The 19,896-nt window shown below is 42.5% G+C and overlaps 1 protein-coding gene across 1 annotated transcript in view; it reads right to left on the bottom strand.

Annotated features, from left to right (window-relative positions):
• The window catches only part of ACSS3 (acyl-CoA synthetase short chain family member 3), a 124,689-nt gene that overhangs the window by 15,612 nt on the left and 89,181 nt on the right, over positions 1-19,896 (bottom strand). The window contains exons 10-11 of the mRNA XM_030215002.1: positions 10,282-10,377; positions 3,630-3,693 (exon numbers count right to left, since the gene is read on the bottom strand). Of these exons, the coding sequence (XP_030070862.1) occupies positions 3,630-3,693; positions 10,282-10,377 (160 nt within the window). The remainder of the gene's footprint in view (positions 1-3,629; positions 3,694-10,281; positions 10,378-19,896) is intronic.

Here is a 19,896-nt window from a genome sequence, read left to right as displayed (position 1 = left end):
CTTGATAATAATGCACAATCCAATTCAGGTCTAAACGTTTTGCAAACAACAGAATAATTTGTTAAAAAAAAAAAAAAAAAAAAGAATTCCAATATGAAAAAGAACAGAAACTATCAAAAAAAAAAAAAAAAATCACACAGATCAATGAAAGTAAGAGAAATAAATACAGGGTGACAATTTCTATCTGTAGTTACTTTGTTTTCCTATGTGTTAATTCATACTTGTGTGTTTTGGTTCTCTTTAAAAAGTAGAAGTTCGCTTACTATCCAGGAAATGCATCTTACAGTACTGGACAATTAAAGATCCTCCAGCATATTGGCACTGGAGGAACCAATTGCACCAGCTGGTATCTTGGGAGGCTGGAGAATCCCGGCTCTCAAAGAACAAGAGAGTCACGTTTTTGGCTGTCTGGGGTCCTTATCTGCGAAGTCTAAGCCATAGAGGTCGGAGTTTACTCTTAAATGCAGGGTGAACTCCATGGACTGTTACTGAATAGATCTCCAGGTCTGGGGGGGGGGGGGGGGGGGGGGGGGGGAGGGTAAGTACATCCTGATGGGAGTAAATAAATAAAAATGCTGTAAAAAAAAATTCAAAAATGATACATGTTCATTGACAAATGGTTGTATAGTTAGATTGAGGTTTGATGAATGTTATATGCAGAGCCTTGTATGTCAACGTTTATGTTGCTGCAATATCAATAAAAAAAAACGTTTAAACACAAAAAGTAGAAGTTCACAATTTTCCTTATTAAAGGGGGTTATTTTGAGAGGTTGAGAGCCCTCTCCAATGAAGTTAATTTGCAGCACAGCAAAGCAATGTACCCAATGAATTGTCATTCAATAAACTCACTCAACAGTGACTTCAACAGACAGGCTGCTGGCAGCCAGATGGGCATTACTGCTACACTGTTGTACGTTCAGATGAAATTCAGAATGAGCCATGCTCTATAACGTTCTCAGCTTCTTAAAATAAAACAGTTGCCAAGGATTTGTCACCTCAGCTTTGTCGTACATTTGCAGAATATTATCTGCAACTTTGTACATATTTCTCTTCTGTCCTTCAACGTCATTTTTTATTTTAAAATATGTGTAGCAAATTCTGTTGTGCCGCTCTAGGCAACCATATTGAGTGTGCTCCGGCTCTTCATGTCAACACTTGTATTACACTTTGGAGGAAAAATACTTTAGCAATTTAAAGTATATGTCCCTGAAACAGAGCTTTGAGATTTCGCTCTGTTGGTTATCATTCGTTATAACTTCCAATCTGGTGGATAGCATGTACACCCAGAGGAGAAGCGAGACAGCGGAGGAGATATGAGAGAAATATTCAAACACAATCTGTTTGTATATCATTTCTCTACACGGACAATGATAAGTTATTGTATGACTTTTTGGTTTCAGTTGCGCTGAAACTGGTCATTTCGCACTGGAAGGATAATTCCCATGTGAATGTGGTGGTGTGGTGGAATTGGATTCTGCTTTATAAAAAATATGAGCAATCTGCAGTACTCTCCCTGTCTGGACACAAATCAGCTATCCGCAAATGGAAGTCTTTAGACCTTTTTCTATCCAATAAGGACTAATTTTAGGGTTAGAACTCAGCACTCTGTACCATATTGTGTGTTTTGTTCTGTTCTGTTGCATTTTCTGTGGTGTATTGTTATGATTTAATAAACTTATTATAAAAATAAAAAATAAAATAAAAGTAAAAAAAAAAGAAATATTCAAACACCCGAAAGGTATTAATAATGCGCACAGAAGCAAACCTCTTTCATGGGGAAAAATAGTTCTAGAACACTGTTTACAACGGGGCAGACTAACAGCGCAGGGGCGTTTACACCAGGTTTCAGCTGGTACAGATATTAGCACTCAACTTTAGGCTCAAGAATTCACTCTAACTCGTATTTTGTTTGTTGCATTTGTACCCCACATTTTCCCACCTATTTGCAGGCTCAATGTGGCTTACATAGTACCGTCAAAGGTGTTTGCCCAGTCGGTGGATAACAAATACAAAGTTGTATAGTGATCGTACGAGGTATAAGTGGAGGGTCGGAATGGCTGAAGATTGCGTGTTGTCCTGTTCGATCATAGTCATGCTGTGTTGGTAGGTGAAGAGGGTTACGTGGGGTCGTTGGGGTAGGCCTTTTTGAAGAGGTTGGTTTTTAGTGATTTCCTGAAGTTCAAGTGGTCGTGGATTGTTTTCACAGCTTTTGGGAGCCCGTTTCATAGTTGTGCGCTTATTCTATTAAGAGCGCTCATCTCAGAGCATCCTTTATAGGATACTGCCTAGCGCCGATTTTTGAGCACCATTTATGGAATTCTCCCCCCCCCCCCCCCCCCAATGTGCTAAAAAAAAAACCTTACATGTGATTTCAAGTGCAAATGCAGGCACTCATTTCTTGTATCTGTACATAAATGAGCTCTGCAGTTTGAGAAAAATCTAGAACTTGACGTTTCCATGCATCCTCAGGCTGACATCTAATCATTAAGAAGTTTCTATCCTGACACGTGACATATTGACGCAGGCAGGGCCGTGCCAACACGGTGAGGTAAGCATGGCAAGAGGGCGCCATCCTCTGGGGGGCGCCCCGCCGCAACATGCTTACCTCGCCCTCTTCTCCCCAGATCCTTTTTCTTTTCTTTAAATTTACCTCTGTCCGGCGGCGTAGCGTTAGTGAGAAGGAGACAGCGCTCTCCCGCCCCGACGTGTCTACTAGTCTTCCCTTTGCTGTGTTCCGCCTTCTTCTGACGTCAGAAATGACGTCAGAAGAAGGCGGGACACTTAGCGAAGGGAAAAAGACTAGTAGACACGTCGGGGCGGGGGAGCGCTGCCTCCTTTTCACTGACGCTACGCTGCCGCTGGACAGAGGTAAATTTAAAGAAAAGGAAAAGGATCTGGGGAGAAGAGGGCGGGCAGTGTAGCGATCGTTTTCGGGGGGAGCGGCGCGGTGCCAATGGGGGGGGGGTGGCGGTGGCGCGGTGCCAACGGGGGGGCGCCGGAGGTGCCAACTGCAGGGGGGTGCTGGAGACCCTAGGCATGGCCCTGGACGCAGGGGGCCATGAGAGTTCAGGCCCCTCTGCAATATACTGTTCTCGGTTAGTTAGTTTCAGTGAAGTTTTGGATTCTCAAAAGAAAAATTTTGATTATTTTTATAACAGACTGCGTTGCCTGTACGTTTTCAACTACCACTGATAAACATACTCAAACATAAAAAGTTTCTGTCAAGTGATAGGTAATCAATAGAAATAAAACACGGAAATAAAAATAAGATGATACCTTTTTTATTGGACATAAATTAATACATTTTTTAGCTTTTGAATCTGACGAAGAAGGGCTACCTTCGAAAGCTAAAAAAAAATGTATTAAGTTCTGTCCAATAAAAAAGGTATCACCCTATTTTCTTTTCCATGTTTTATTTTGTTTTATTTCTATTGATTACCTTTAAAAGTGGACTAACACGGCTACCACATCTCTCTGTCAAGTGATAAAACGCACGACGGACCTTTTGTTCTAGCGGATGCAACAATCCTCCAGTATCCACTCTTCTAAGGGATTTTTGCGACCTTTAATGGGTGGCAGTCGTTCCTTAGTTAAGAAATATTACAGAGGGCAGGGGGTGACGTGCTTACTTTACCACGATATTTCCTAATGTCTTGGGTTTCGTTTGCTGCATGTAGTTGTCCAAGATCATAACTGTAAATGATACAAAACATAAGTCTGAGATGGAAGGCAATAGTATAATCTTGCATAAACTGGTGCTTAACGATTTTCATAGATCTATCAACTAGGGATCTGCATTTGTTAGTGTATATTTGGCTTGTTGGTGCATCTTTAAAACTTTCATGTACGCTAAACTGATTTAATGCATATATGATTAGTGTGCATTAAAAAGTTTAATTTCTTTTATTGGAACCAATGTTTGAAATGAACCAATAAAAAGGGCAAAAAAATGGGAAAAGAGCCCAAACATAACAGATTTTCTTACCCTGTGCATATCCCTGCTGACTGCCATACTGTACTTAGCATCTTGCTCTGTAATGCCAAATACCTTTCTACCAGATAAGGCATGAAAAAATCTGTAGATGGTTATTAGATCCACCAAGAAATTTACCAATTTATTAAGTAAGGTAATTACTCTTAATTAAAGCATTAAGAATTAATAAATATAATACCAATTGTATCTGTACTCTGAAATGGGCATAAGTCATGACTGAAAATTGTAAGCCACATTGAGCCTGCAAATAGGTGGGAAAATGTGGGATACAAAAGCAACAAATAAATAAATAAATAAATAAAAGAAACTCATCAGTTTTAATGATCAGGAAATCCAACTTTGCCCATTTGCCTTCTTTTCAAGAAAATACTGGATGCACTGGGGGATAAAGGGGCTCATTTCTAAAGCTCTTAGACTTACAAAGTTCCACAGGTTACCACGGAACCTTGTAAGTCTAAGTGCTTTGAATATATGTAACTTTGTAAGTCTAAGTGCTTTGAAAATACACCTCAAGGTCACTTACATAAGGTCACACTTAGCCGGAGGCAGGAGTTAAATTCATACTCATGACTTTTAAATCTCAGTAGGTTATCAATAGAAATCAAACAAAATAAAGCATGGAAAAGAAAATAAGATGATACCTTTTTTATTGGACATAACTTAATACATTTCTTGATTAGCTTTCGAAGGTTGCCCTTCTTCCTCAGATCGGAAATAAGCAAATGTGGTAGCAGATAGTATATATGAGAGAAACATCAAAGCATTACTTTGACAGTCTGACAGAGTGGGAGGATGGGGGTGGGTCGGAGGTATCCTAAAGAATGACAAGATTCCATGCAGAATCTCAGAGTAGCAACATTCCATGTAACCCCAAAGAACAGCAAGATTATGGAATCCTAAAGTTATCAATAGAAATCAAACAAAATAAAGCATGGAAAAGAAAATAAGATGATACCTTTTTTATTGGACATAACTTAATACATTTCTTGATTAGCTTTCGAAGGTTGCCCTTCTTCGTCAGATCGGAAATAAGCAAATGTGCTAGCTGACAGTGTATATAAGTGAAAACATTCAAGCATTACTATGACAGTAAAATAGATACTATTGGAGATTCTACATGGAATGTTGCTACTATTGGAGATTCTACATGGAATGTTGCTATTCCACTAGCAACATTCCATGTAGAAGGCTGCGCAGGCTTCTGCTTCTGTGAGTCTGACGTCCTGCACGTATGTGCAGGACGTCAGACTCACAGAAGCAGAAGCCTGCGCGGCCACTTTGGTGATCTACAAGGGCCGACTTCTACATGGAATGTTGCTAGTGGAATAGCAACATTCCATGTAGAATCTATAGAAATCAAACAAAATAAAACATGGAAAAGCAAATAAGATGATACCTTTTTTATTGGACATAACTTAATACATTTCTTGACTAGCTTTCGAAGGTTGCCCTTCTTCCTCAGATCGGAAATAAGCAAATGTGCTAGCTGACAGTGTATATAAGTGAAAACATTCAAGCATTACTATGACAGTAAAATAGATACTATTGGAGATTCTACATGGAATGTTGCTACTATTGGAGATTCTACATGGAATGTTGCTACTATTGGAGATTCTACATGGAATGTTGCTATTCCACTAGCAACATTCCATGTAGAAGGCTGCGCAGGCTTCTGCTTCTGTGAGTCTGACGTCCTGCACGTACGTGCAGGACGTCAGACTCACAGAAGCAGAAGCCTGCGCGGCCACTTTGGTGATCTACAAGGGCCGACTTCTACATGGAATGTTGCTAGTGGAATAGCAACATTCCATGTAGAATCTATAGAAATCAAACAAAATAAAACATGGAAAAGCAAATAAGATGATACCTTTTTTATTGGACATAACTTAATACATTTCTTGATTAGCTTTCGAAGGTTGCCCTTCTTCCTCAGATCGGAAATAAGCAAATGTGCTAGCTGACAGTGTATATCTCAGTAGGGAAATCCAAAAGAGGAAAACAAAAGTCTGAAGTCCACAGAAGCAGAAAACACATCTTCCAATAGTTAAAAAGGCTTTTATTCTTGCCACTTTTTTTTTTTGTTTTAAACTATTAGAAGACATGTATTCTGCTTTTGTGGACTGTACTTTTAAATCTTAAGTCAGTACTTTCACCATAAGGCCACCTCTACTCATGTTTTGAGGTTCATTTTACGAAGCATTTCCAGCAAATGTCTTTCCCCTAAATTCTGTATAGGTTGCTCAAAGTTAGGCAAGCAGTTTGGGGACCTGATCGCACATATAAGCATAGTGATTGGTTAAATTGGTGATAATCAATAACTGGCACCAATTACATAGTAACATAGTAGATGACGGCAGAAAAAGACCTGCAAGGTCCATCCAGTCTGCCCAACAAGATAAACTCATATGTGCTACTTTTTGTGTATACCTGACCTTGATTTGTATCTGCCCGAAGAAGTCTGCCCAGCACTAGCCCCGCCTCCCAACCACCAGCTCTGCCTCCCACCACCGGTTCCGCCACCCAATCTCGGCTAAGCTTCTGAGGATCCATGTTATGTTCTGGTTATGCATGTATTTACTCTGCTTCCCTGTTCATCTTATGCGCCACTCCAAAGGGGGTCATGGCTAAGGGAGGGGGCATTCCCAGGATTCAGGTGTGAAGTTATAGATTACTTCCTTTTCAGCACCTGACAGTAAGTTAAGTTAAGGAGTAAGTATTTACACCTGTTGTTGGTAGACATAAATACTCATGCTCAATGCTATGCGCTTGCCTATATAGAATTTATACTTATTTATTAGGATTTATTCACCGTGTAGATAAGATAGAGTAACGGGAGTAAGAAAACAAGGGATCCTTTTACTAAGCCGTGTAAGCGTCTATGCGTGCCCAACGCGTGCCAAAATGGAGTTACCGCTTGGCTACCGTGTGGCTCTTGTGGTAATTTTATTTTTGCGCATGCGTCCGATATGTGTGGCTGATAAATAATTTTTATTTTCTGCCATGAGTATCAGACGCGCGCCAAGTGACATTTGGCATGCGTATGTCATTACCACTACGTGAGTCTGGCGGTAAGATCTCAGACCCAAAATGGACGCAGGGCAAGTTTCATATTGAAGCACGTCCACTTTCAGCAAAACTTTTTAAAAGGCCTTTTTTTACAGGTGCGCTTAAAAATGATTCTGCGTGCACCCAAAACCCACGCTTACACTACCGCGAGTCATTTTTCAGCCCCTTAGGGACTAATATAAAGAAAGTTCCTAAGTTTGGGAAACCTATACAGAATTCTTCCCTTTATGTTTAATGATACCTTTGTTCTGTTTTCAATTCTTTTTCATACGGACTTTTGCTGTTAACCCAATATTAGTGTTTTAGTTTTTCTTTGAGCTGCAATCACCCTGTCAATATCCATTTGAGGGTTTCTTGGGTAGGGATACTTCAAAAGCTATATAGCATTAGAACGTGGTGGATATTCAATATGCTTAATCAGCTAACTTCAGGTATTAACCTATACAAGCTCTGTTTTTAACCACCCCCCTCCCCCCCCCCCCCCCTCCCCCCCCCCCCCCCCCCCCCCCCCCCCCCATACACACAAAACATTTAAATTCACAAGTAGACTATTTTGCCAGGGGCTTTTCTGGGGCATATTTTAATACTACCTGGTGAGCACTGATCATTTTAAGCAGGCACAAGTAACAGTCCTAAATCTGGCCAGTAAACTTTAGGAGACTTTTCAATGTTATCTCTGCTCAATGACTCTTTGAAGCCTGACCCTAATATAAATATGAATTCTCAACAAAGACCTGTAGAAGGGCATTTCCAGCTCCTTTATTCCACTGCTCATGCCTCTCTCTATTAATTCTAGCACCAAATAAAATTCTAAACGGCATGATTCAGTACTAGACTGGCTGACTAGATGCTTACACGTTTAGGGCAGACTGAAAGGCCAATATTTACTGCTGATTTTCTATTTACCGTAAATGTACCAACCAATCAACAAGTATCATTCGAAATAATTTCTGCAAGTTGCGATATTGGAACCAACAAGTATTCGGCGGACAATACTATCTAATGTCTTGCGTAGCGCCTGTGTGTATTTAATGTGTGACTTGGCCTTCCACAGCTTGTTACCTTTCTCAGGCCGCCCTCAATACAGTTTGCAAAGACCATTGAACCCTATGGATGCACCAGATTTTGCTAATGGTTCAGTCTGTGGTGGGTGTGCAATCCCCAACTGTTCTAATGCTTCAAATTATAGTGAGTAATGTGTACCCTGTATAGATTTGCAAGATAAATATTTGTGCAGATTAATCATACACAAATGTGCTATTTTACTGTGGGTTAGCTAATAGACTCCTTTGTTTTGCCATCTCCCATTTTAGTCCTTTATGGGGTCCTTATATGAAGGCACGCTGAAACATGGCCTGCGGTAGTGTAGGCGCGGGTTTTGGGCATGCACAGAAACATTTTTCAGCACACTTGTAAAAAAAGGCTTTTTTTTTTTGCCGAAAACAGACGTGCGGTATAATCAAAATTGCTGCGCATCCATTTTGGGTCTGAGACCTTACCGCCAGCCACAGACCTAGCGGTAAAGAATTTGAGCGGTAATGACCTGCATGCATCAGATGCCACTTGGCGCGTGTCCACTACGTGCGTCCGAAAATAAAAAATAGTTTTCAGACGCACGCTAAAAATGAAATGAATGCCAAGAGCCACGCAGTATTTGGGAGGTAAATCCATTTTTGGCGCACGTAGATGCTTACGCGGCTTAGTAAAAGGACGCCTATCATTCCATGAAGTTGAGCTTTCAAGTTTACGTACCTAAGTCAATATCCAGACCCTCGTTTATTTTCCTCAACCTAACACTGCCTTTCTTCCTCACCTTCACCTGTTCATAGCATCGGTGTCTTTAAGTATCCCAAATATACTTAATATTCTGTAAGTTGTAGCTCTCGCCCCTTCCCCCATCTAGCATCCTCTCTTACAGTCCTAAATCCTCGGAGTTCATCTAAGCCCCCCACCTACCCTCCAACTTCATAGGTGAGAGAGGGAAAAGGCCCAGCGGATTAGCTCTCTACAGTTTTGTTTCATTTAATTTATTTCTATCCCATTCAATACAATCAAATCTTGAAGAGTTACAAAAAGATACGGATGATCCATTTCACACACAAAAAAAGACACAATTTCAAGCCCGAGAGCGTAATAAACATAGCAATATTTTTTCAAGACTGTTTACTTCTGTGATTCAAAACAGACAACGGCTCTGGTGATGCTTAAACATTACAGCCAAGCTAATATTTTCTAGCAATTAAATTGTACTAGAGAAATACTCAAACATATTTCCCAAACGTCTCTCCCAAACACTACCACCAAGCCTGAAAAGAAAACATTTCTTCTCCAATGAACAGCATGGGAACGAACGGAGGACTTAAAATAGAATGTGTTTGTGCTTTTGCTGGATTTCTTCTACTTAATAGTTACATTGCGGTTTAAATTATTTGAGGAAGGAGAGGGCAGTGGAAGGATGGGCGGAAGGGAGAGATCTGGCACCACCAGGTGTAAAACTCAAAAGGATGAGGTTCATGCATGTTACACGACAGGGTTAACAAATGCATCATATGAGTCAGCAATACTAAAAACCAGAAGAGGGCTCCTACCTCAGGAGATACCCAGGACAGATGAGCCATGTTTTTTTTAGGATACGAATATCCTTATTCACTAAAGCTGCTTTTCTGACCTCAGTCAAGTACATAAGTAATGCCATACTGGGAAAAGACCAAGGGTCCATCGAGCCCAGCATCCTGTCCACGACAGCGGCCAATCCAGGCCAAGGGCACCTGGCGAGCTTCCCAAACATACAAACATTCTATATAATCAAGCCATTGTGACATCACTAATGAGGTTGGCTCTTATTGGTGGAATGAGCCACTATGACATCACAATAGGTTAAATCACTGCTCTATGTAATAAAAGTGAGCCAAGTAGAGGACATAAGTACATAAGTAATGCGACACTGGGAAAAGACCAAGGGTCCATCGAGCCCAGCATCTTGTCCACGACAGCGGCCAATCCAGGCCAAGGGCACCTGGCAAGCTTCCCAAACGTACAAACATTCTATACATGTTATTCCTGGGATTTTGGATTTTTCCAAGTCCGTTTAGTAGCGGTTTATGGACTTGTCCTTTAGGAAACTGTCCAACCCCTTTTTAAACTCTGCTAAGCTAACCGCCTTCACCACATTTTCTTGGCGCATCAAGCTGTAGGTAATGGATTTTATCGAAAACTCTTACCATTGTATCCTGGTACAGGTTTTCCTGCTTGCCCCGCCGGAGGTGTTGTTGAATTTCCCAGTCCAACGCAAGAAGCAGTGATTGCGGATCCGGTCTCTGTTGCAGTAAGACAGGAGACGCGTTAGTGAAGAAAGAGAGCGCAAGAGAGGATATCAAGAAACTGCCACATTTTAGTACACTTCTGAGCAGGGCCAGTAAAACCTACGACAGGGGTGGGCAACCACGGTCCTCGAAGGCCACAATGAATATGAATGAGATGCATTTGCATACAATGGGAACAGTACGTACAAATTAATCTCATGCATATATACTGTGGAAATCTTGGAAATCCGATTGGGTTGTGGTCCTCGAGGATCATGGTTACCCACCCTGCCCTAAGAGAACCTGCAGCCTTACAGTCCCCCCTCAATTAACTTTGAAGTAACCCCTCCCCCCCAACCCCTCAAGAGTTTCATAATTAAACTCAACGATCCTGGTCATCCCACAACAATCCTATAAATGTGCATAATTGGACAACCTACTTTTAAATAACAAGCTTTATTGTTTGTATAGATAGATATAAAAATGTAACCCTTTCTTGCCTGTTAAGCATCAAGGCTGTGTATTATAAGCAGTGGTGTGCTGGAGCAGGCTCTCACAGGCTCGCAAGAGCCGGTTGTTAAGATTTTAAGAATTTTGGGAGCCGGTTGTTAAAGTAGGGCCCTCCATGGCTACTTTAATAACTGGCTCCCAAAATGTGGGCTTGGGCCCCCTGCTGAATTATCTTTTACTTTGGTGGTGGGGATGCTGAGCCCTGCCAGCCAAGTAAATAGACTACTGCTGCTCCCCGCTCCTTGTTTCCAGCTCTGGACAGCAGGCTGGGACTTCTCTGAGCATGTGAGAGAAGTTCCAGCATGCTGCTCAGAGCAAGACATTGGGAGTGGTGGCAGTCCATTTATTGGCTGCCAGCAAAGGTATGCCTAGCGTGCCTGCACAAAGGGAGGGAGGGAGGGAGGGAGGGAGGGAGGCTCCCCCCCCCCCCCGGCCACCCCTGGCCCTTCCAACTGCAGAGCTGGCTATATCCGGAGAAAGAGCCTGTTGTTAAAAATTTACCAGCACACCCCCAATTATCAGGGTTGCCAGGTGGAAAATTTTTTTCCAGCCCGATGGAGCCCAAAAAACAGCCCAAAACCCGCCCAAACACAAACCCCGCCCCTGACACCCCCACCCCCGCGTCATCACCCCCGCCCCCGCTGTCATCAACCCCGCCCCCGCCGTCACCGGCCCCGCCTCCCCGTCATCGGCCCCGCCTCCCACGTCATCGGCCCCGCCTCCACGTCATCCGCCCCGCCTCCCCGTCATCGGCCCCGCCTCCCACGTCATCGGCCCCGCCTCCCACATCACTAACCCCGCCCAAAACGTCATTAACCCCACCCAAAAACGTCACTAACCCCGCCCCCCCGCGGCCGAAAAAACCGCCCTGAAGGCCAAAAACAGCCCAAAAAACCGCAACCTGCCGCGGGCAAAAATTTCCTGCGGCGGGTCGCGGAAAACTGCCCAATTGGGCGGTAAAACCGCCCACCTGGCAACACTGCCGATTATAAGTAATTTTTTTTTTATTGTTTGTGAGCTCAGAGACAAGCCCAGCATGCTGGGAGGCTGAAAGGTGTGGGGGGGGGGGGGGGGGGGAGCTAAGTCATAGCCTTCACTTGTAAAACAGAGACAGCAGGCTCTCTGCAGGAAAAATACAGACAAACCCACCTCCAGGCAGGCAGACTGAGTCAACAGTGCAACCCAGGAAATTAAGCCATAAAATCAGTTACAGTCTAGGCTTCACCAAATGTTGATGAGAAACACACTTTTAACCCATATCACCAATACTAATCATTTCTTCCCTAAACAATTACATGAAAATAAAATTTCAGCGTCTAGCTTTATTACGGTTTAGTTATCTTTCAAACCAGCTACGGTCTATGCGACACCAAAAGTTATTCAAACATTTTTCATCCATAACACCAGTATTAATTATTTAAGATTTCAATGCTAAGCTTTATTACAGCTCACTTACCATTACAATAGTACTGATTTTCAGGCCCGGAATGTAAACTACACTGAACCCTGGAAAGGGGATATCACCAGTATATAAGGATTGATTTGAATTGAATTGAAAAGGCACAATCCTCCTGCAAAAGTTGTTTGACAGGTCTGGGCTGGCAAAAAAAAAAGCCCAGACCTGTCAAACATAAGTACATAAGTACATAAGTAGTGCCATACTGGGAAAGACCAAAGGTCCATCTAGCCCAGCATCCTGTCACCGACAGTGGCCAATCCAGGTCAAGGGCACCTGGCACGCTCCCCAAACGTAAAAACATTCCAGACAAGTTATACCTAAAAATGCGGAATTTTTCCAAGTCCATTTAATAGCGGTCTATGGACTTGTCCTTTAGGAATCTATCTAACCCCTTTTTAAACTCCGTCAAGCTAACCGCCCGTACCACGGTCTCCGGCAATGAATTCCAGAGTCTAATTACACGTTGGGTGAAGAAAACTTTTCTCCGATTCGTTTTAAATTTACCACACTGTAGCTTCAACTCATGCCCTCTAGTCCTAGTATTTTTGGATAGCGTGAACGCAGGAGGATCAGATGTCAAGCCTCTAAAATTTCAGTATTTCAATGTTTAAAAAAAAAAAAAAAAAAAAAACGAACTAAATTCAAATTGTGGGCTGTGTAGCAGTGGAGGATTTATTTTTTGGAATTTTTTCTCTCTTGCCATTCTGTTTTCTTGAAATACATTGTGTTAATTTCCACTGGTTTCTCTAACAAGATTTTCTACTTGGATGTATTAAAAATTTGCACTACATCAAATAAAAATGGATTGAATTTTAAAATAAAGACAGGTTTCAAATTCCCAACTTTAAGTATTAACTTAGAGAAATACTCTTTCAAAACTTCTGTTGAGGTCTTCATTGAGGGAGGGCCCTGTTTATTAAGCCGCGCTATAGGCACACTAACATTTCTAGCACGCGCCAATGCCAGAAATGGCGCAGAAGTGCGCATAGGGCCTGGAAGAGTAGCCTAGTGGTTAGTGCAGTGGACTTTGATCCTGGGGAACTGTTCCATTCCCACTGCAGCTCCTTGTGACTCTGGGCAAGTCACTTAACCCTCCATTGCCCCTGGTACAAAATAAGTACCTGAATATATGTAAACCGCTTTGAATGTAGTTGCAAAAACCTGAGAAAGGCGGTATATCAAGTCCCCTTTCCCTTAGACATGAGGGGCTAGAGGTCCAGCGAGGTTCAGGGGAGGGTGCTAGACCACCGGGGGAGGGTCTCTGTCAGGGGGAGATGGGGGGGCTGGAGTTTGTGGGGCTTGTGGGGGGGAGGGGCTTCTTGGCCCAGGTGGGATGGGAAGGTCTGCAAGCAAGCAGATGCATGCTGGACAGAGCTCCCCAATACTCTGCAAACCTTAAAGCCAACTCCAAGCTGGTGAAGGGTTTGCCATGGCAGCAACACCCTTGTTTGGCGGGCTCTCCACTGAGCACTGGAGAGGAATATGAAATGCCCTGTTTAGCATGCATTTGCATGCTTCTTGTGGTCGGAGCTGGGGAGCTTATTTGCTCACACCTTTTTCAGTAGTAGCTCAAGGTGAGTTACATTCAGGTACTCTGGATATTTCTCTGTCCCAGGACTCACAATCTAAGTTTGTACCTGAGGCAATAGAGGGTTAAGTGACTTGCCCAAGATCACAAGGAGCAGCAGTGGGATTTGAACCGACCACTTCTGGATTGCAAGACCGGTGCTCTAACCACTAGGCCACTCCTCCACTCCTTGTTGTTGAACGTGCTCGCCGGCTCTGCTCATGAGGCGGCAGCAAATGTAGGCGCTAGTTTGGCACTAATGGCCTCCAGCACCTACATCTTTTTCAGATCATCGGGGCCTAAAAGATTTACGTGCACATCTTTATCGACTAGCAAGATGTCTGCGTAAATTCTAATTGTTGCCAATTAGTGCTAATTAGCACCCAATTGTTGACATTAATTGGCTTGTTTTTCAATTAAATTGCGTGCACACAAATATGCGCCATCACTTTGAGCGCCACATACAGAACCCGGGAGTTGGTGCCCAACTCTTGGTAACCTTTCCTGAATTTACCCCTATGTGTGCAAAGTACCAAAAAGGAAAAAAGAAAGCATACGAAAATGAGGAAAAATGAAACAAAGAGCTCTCTTGACGCTCGTTATTATTAAACGATATTAAATATTGCGTAAAATGTAAATAATGTATATGTGTTCTAGCAACTTCTAGTATATTTAGCTCCAAGTACATTTAACAACAAAGTGTGTGCGTAGCAAAAATATCACGTTTCAGCAACACCAGACAAAATAGCAGCAATCAGAGAAACGGGAAATGCTTTAAGCACCTTTAATAACGTTATATTAGCTGTAATGGCACCATTTGGAGTTTTTAATCAGCAATAATCCTACTCATGTGTTAAGATATACCACATGACTGTGTCCTTAAAATTATATTCATACGGAAAAGCGCACCCTCAGCTCATAAAAACTTGAAGGCGTGGTATTACTACTAAGCCATGATTTACGAACATTTCTTTCAGATCACACAGCACAGTTACCTCAGCGTTAAATCTCGTATTCGTATAATAATCAATGTAAGAAATGTTTCTTGGATACAGAATTAGCGAGAGCAGCAATATCCATAAATTCTAACATATTGGGCAGCAGTATGAACTGTAGCCTGCCTAGCTCCTACAAATCAAATGTAGGTGGGCACTGCAGCCCACTCATGTGACACATTAAACTGGAAAGCAGTCAGTGCTGAATTCCATTAACATTTCATGCACATGAATCTGGTAGGAAAGAGAAAGGGAAATGGAACTTGATACACCGTCTTTCTGTGGTTTTTGCAACTACATTCAAATTGGTTTACATAATAATATACAGGTACTTATTTGTACCTGGGACAAGGGAGGGTTAAGTGACTTGCCCAGAGTCACAAGGCGCTGCAGTGGGAATCAAACTCAGTTCCCCAGGATCAAAGTCCACTGCACTAACCACTAGGCTACTCCTCCACTCATTCCACCAATAAGAGCCAACCTCATCAGTGATGTCACAATGGCTTGATTGCCTTATACTTGGCTCACTTCTGATATTGTGATGTCATAAAGGAAAGGGGGAAAGGGAACTGGGACTTGATATACTGCCTTTCTGAGGTTTTTGCAACTACATTCAAAGCGGTTTACCTATATTCAGGTACTTATTTTGTACCAGGGGCAATGGAGGGTTAAGTGACTTGCCCAGAGTCACAAGGAGCTGCAGTGGGAATTGAACTCAGTTCCCCAGGATCAAAGTCCACTGCACTAACCAAGAGGCTACTCCTCCAATGGAAATGCAGCACTGCAGGAACTATGGGTTATTTTAAAAGCATCCACACATCTAAATGGCAGCCTTTAAGGGGCTGACATTTAGACTGCAAGAGGTAGCCCGGCTAACTCCCAAGATTAGCGGTGAGCCCGGATATCCAATGTCAGGCCGTTCCCGGCAATGAATATCCAGTTTATTTTTGGCCACTATAAGCTGGCTCAGTTAATATTCAGCACTGGCTAGCTAAACTCATGGAGGCCAAAGATAGGCCGGGGAAGGGGAAAAGAGAAGAAACAGAAAGTACAGCAGGAAAATATGTTGTATCTCGCCACCAGGCAAGAAATATTACATGACTGGAGATAGTACAGACTGGCAGCACCACCTGGGAATTCTACTACTACTTACCATTTCTATAGCGCTACTAGACTTACGCATCACTGTACACTGAAAATGTAAGAGACAGTCCCTACTCGACAGAGCTTAAAATCTAATCAAGACAGACAAACAGGACAAATAAGGGATAAGGACGAAGAGTAGCAAGATTCCGTGCAGAATCCCAAAGAGTAGCAAGATTCCGTGCAGAATCCCAAAGAGTAGCAAGATTCTGGAATCCCAAAGAGTAGCAAGATTCCGTGAAGAATCCCAAAGAGTAGCAAGATTCCGTGAAGAATCCCAAAGAGTAGCAAGAGTCTGTGAAGAATCCCAAAGAGTAGAAAGATTCCGTGAAGAATCCCAAAGAGTAGCAAGATTCTGGAATCCCAAAGAGTAGCAAGATTCCGTGAAGAATCCCAAAGAGTAGCAAGATTCTGGAATCCCAAAGAGTAGCAAGATTCTGTGAAGAATTCCAAAGAGTAGCAAGATTCCAGAATCCTACTACTACTTATCATTTCCATATTGCTACTAGACATACGCAGCGTTGTACAATTGAACATGTAAGAGACCGTCCCTGCTCGACAGAGCTTACAATCTAATCAGGACAAACAGGACAAATAAGGGATAAGGGAATTACTAAGGTGGGAATGAAAAGTATGGGTACTGAACAAGTGAGTAAGGGTTAGGAGTTAAAAGCAGCATCAAAAAGGTGGACTTTTTGCCTAGGTTTGAAGACGGCCAGAGACGGAGTTTGATGTACTGGCTCAGGAAGTCTACTCCAGGCGTGTGGTGCAGCAAGATAAAAGGAACGGAGCCTGGAGTTGGCAGTGGAGGAGAAGGGTACAGATAAGATAGATTTACCCGATGAATAGAGTTCCCAGGGAGGAGTGTAGGGAGAGATAAGAGTGGAGAGGTACTGAGGTACTCCTAGTTACTCTCATCTCTATACACTCTCGGTCATTATAGTTTTGCTGTTATTACTATCATTTTGTAAATTAATCTCCTCTGTCCTGTAGGGTTTTGTTTTTTTAACCTTACAAATGTTTTGCTATGACAACACACTTATGAGCGTCAACCAATAAAGTAACTGACTTTGAATCAGTAAGAAGCGATCGTATTGGTGCTTCACAAACATACAGTTGTCAATACAAAGGCAAGTCCTTTTGTACAGGGGGGGGGGGGAATTCAGTAAATGATGCCCCAAGAAAAGCGCTAACGGCCCCTTTTAAAAAAGCGCGCTAGCGTTTTTAGCATGTGCATTAAATAGACGTGACCTAAGCACTACAGATGCCCATATATTCCTATGGGCATCTCTAACATTTAGCGTGCGTGTTAAAAACACTAGCGCGCCTTTGTAAAAGCCCCCATATATTCCTATGGGTGCCTCTAGTGTTTAGTGTGCGCTAAAAATGGTAGTGCATCTTTGTAAAAGAACCCCTAAGCTAGTATTCTGCAAAAGATGCTCTGCAAGGAACAACCTTTATTCATTTGCTGCATTTGTATCCCACATTTTCCCACCTATTTGCAGGCTCATTGTGGCTTACATTGTTCCGTCATGGCGATCGCCATTCCAGAGTGAGAGATACAAGTGGTATTACATTAAAGATCATGGTTGACATAGTAGATTAAGCAGTCAAGTGTAAAGAGTTCAAATTCGGAATAACAGATAAAGTGGTATTGCATTAAAGTTCATTCATGGTAGAGTAGGCTTTGGTAGTTGAGTATAGAGAGTTAGGTTTTATTCAGTTCAGGCTTGAGTTTCGTTGTCTGGTAATTAGGATGGATCGTTGTAATATGCCTTGTTGAACAGGCTGGTCTTCAGTGATCTCCAAAAGTTAGTTAGGTCGCGCATTTTTTTCATGGCGACTGGTAATGCATTCCATAGCTGCGTGCTTATGTATGAAAAGCTGGATGCATATGTTAATTTGTATTTTAGTCCTTTGCAGCTGGGGTAGTGGAGATTCAGGAATGTGCGTGCTGATCTTTTAGTGTTCCTGGGTGGTAAGTCTATGAGGTCTCGGGGCCTCTCCGTAAATGATTTTATGAACCAGAATACTAGCGCTTAACTAATGGCACTTAGGTACGCAAAATTCAAGTAGTCTGACTACAATACTGCACCTAAATTGACAATGCACCTGACCCGCCCATGCCCCTCCCATGGCCACGCCCCATTTTGAGTTGTAGGCCATACAAGTTAGACGTGCATGTTATAGACTAGGGAGCAGGTAACTCCTAATTACTGACAATTAAAGTCAATAATTGATTGTTACCACCTAATTAGGTAAGTCATTTAAGCGTGGATAAATCTGCACACCAAGCTCGGGCACCAATTATTGAATTCCTTCTTATGTGTGAGAATTATTTTGCCCGAGAAAGAGGTCTGGGTAACAAGTGTTCATTTCTGGTGCGATGCTCTTTTACAGTAAGTGGATTCTGTGGAGGAGTGTTAGAATAATCAGAAAAAAGTGAGATTTCTTTGCTGACAGTACGGTGCTTTTGATGTAATTCTGTTTTTTTTTTTCAGCCGTGTGCTCTCTCTTCTCTATTCCATTCTAATTTTCATTTGTTCTTCCTCTATCAATTCTGTGCACCTGTTTCATGCTTTTTGAGTACGACATCCACTGATGCAGCTGCCACGCATTATTTTCATTGCTTGCTCTATTATTGCGATACGTTAATTGTTCATGTGCCTGCCACGATTTATAACGAAGAAATTAAATGCACTGCATTTCTGTCCATATCCAATAGACTTCCTTTGTAGGCCCCAATCTAGGTAGGACAGGGACACTTAGAAATTGATTGAGGCTGTAGTATTCAAGTCCTAAAGGAATTCATTTTAAGACAATACTTTCACCTGATTATCCATTTTTATTATTATTATTATTTATTGCATTTGTACTCCACATTATCCCACCTTTTTGCAGGCTCAATGTGGCTTACAGAGTGTTGTTATGATGTAGTCATTACATGGTATCCATTTTTAGAAGTTCGTATTTGGAATGCTTTACCAGCTCAAGTTAGACCCATCATTAGTTATTATTTATATAGGAAATACTTGAAGGCTCTTCTATTTAGGACATTTCTGCCATGTTAACTATTTGACTAATATAGGAAACTAATAAAAAAGGCCCGTTTCTGACACAAATGAAACGGGCGCTAGCAAGGTTTTCCTCGGAGTGTGTATGTTTGAGAGAGTGTATGTGAGAGTGACTGTGTGTGAGAGAGAGTGAGTCTGGGTGCGAGTGTGTCTGTGAGAGAAAGAATGTGTGTGTATGAGAATGAGAGTGTGTGCAAGTGCGTATGTGAGACACAGTGTGTGAGAGAGTGTGTTTCCCACAGATACAGTGTGTGCGAGAGAGAGTGTGTGTGTGAGACACAGACTCTCTGTGAGACTGAGTGTATGAGACCAAGAGAGTGTGTGAGTGACTGTGTGACACATAGAGAGTGAATGCGATACAGTGTGAGACATAGAGTGTGTGAGAGACAGTGTGTGAGAGTGAGAGAGAGAAAGACATTGACTGTGAGAGAGAGTGTGTGTGTGAAAGAGACCTCCCCCCTCTCTCTGGTGTCAGGCCCGCCCTCCCCCTCTCTGGTGTCACGCCCCCCCCCTCTCTCTCTGGTGTCTGAGCGTTACTGTGCAGGACGCTGAGCTCTGGCTGTGCTTCAAGGAACTGACCAATCCTATTTAACAGAATGCACCTCCAACATTCTGAAGCCGAGAAACCTCGTGTGGTTGGTCACTTCTGTTTGTGACGAACCTGGAAGTACGTGATGTCAATTCAGGAGATGGATACAGAGAGCAGGAATGCCTCAGCCACGCAGTCAGCTTCAGAATGTTGAAGGTGCGTTTTATTATTTAGGATGGTTTCCTGTTTTTATAATT

Source organism: Microcaecilia unicolor, chromosome 9 (assembly GCF_901765095.1).
Source record: "Microcaecilia unicolor chromosome 9, aMicUni1.1, whole genome shotgun sequence".
NCBI lineage: Eukaryota > Metazoa > Chordata > Amphibia > Gymnophiona > Siphonopidae > Microcaecilia > Microcaecilia unicolor.
This window is presented reverse-complemented; position numbering and strand designations above follow the sequence as displayed.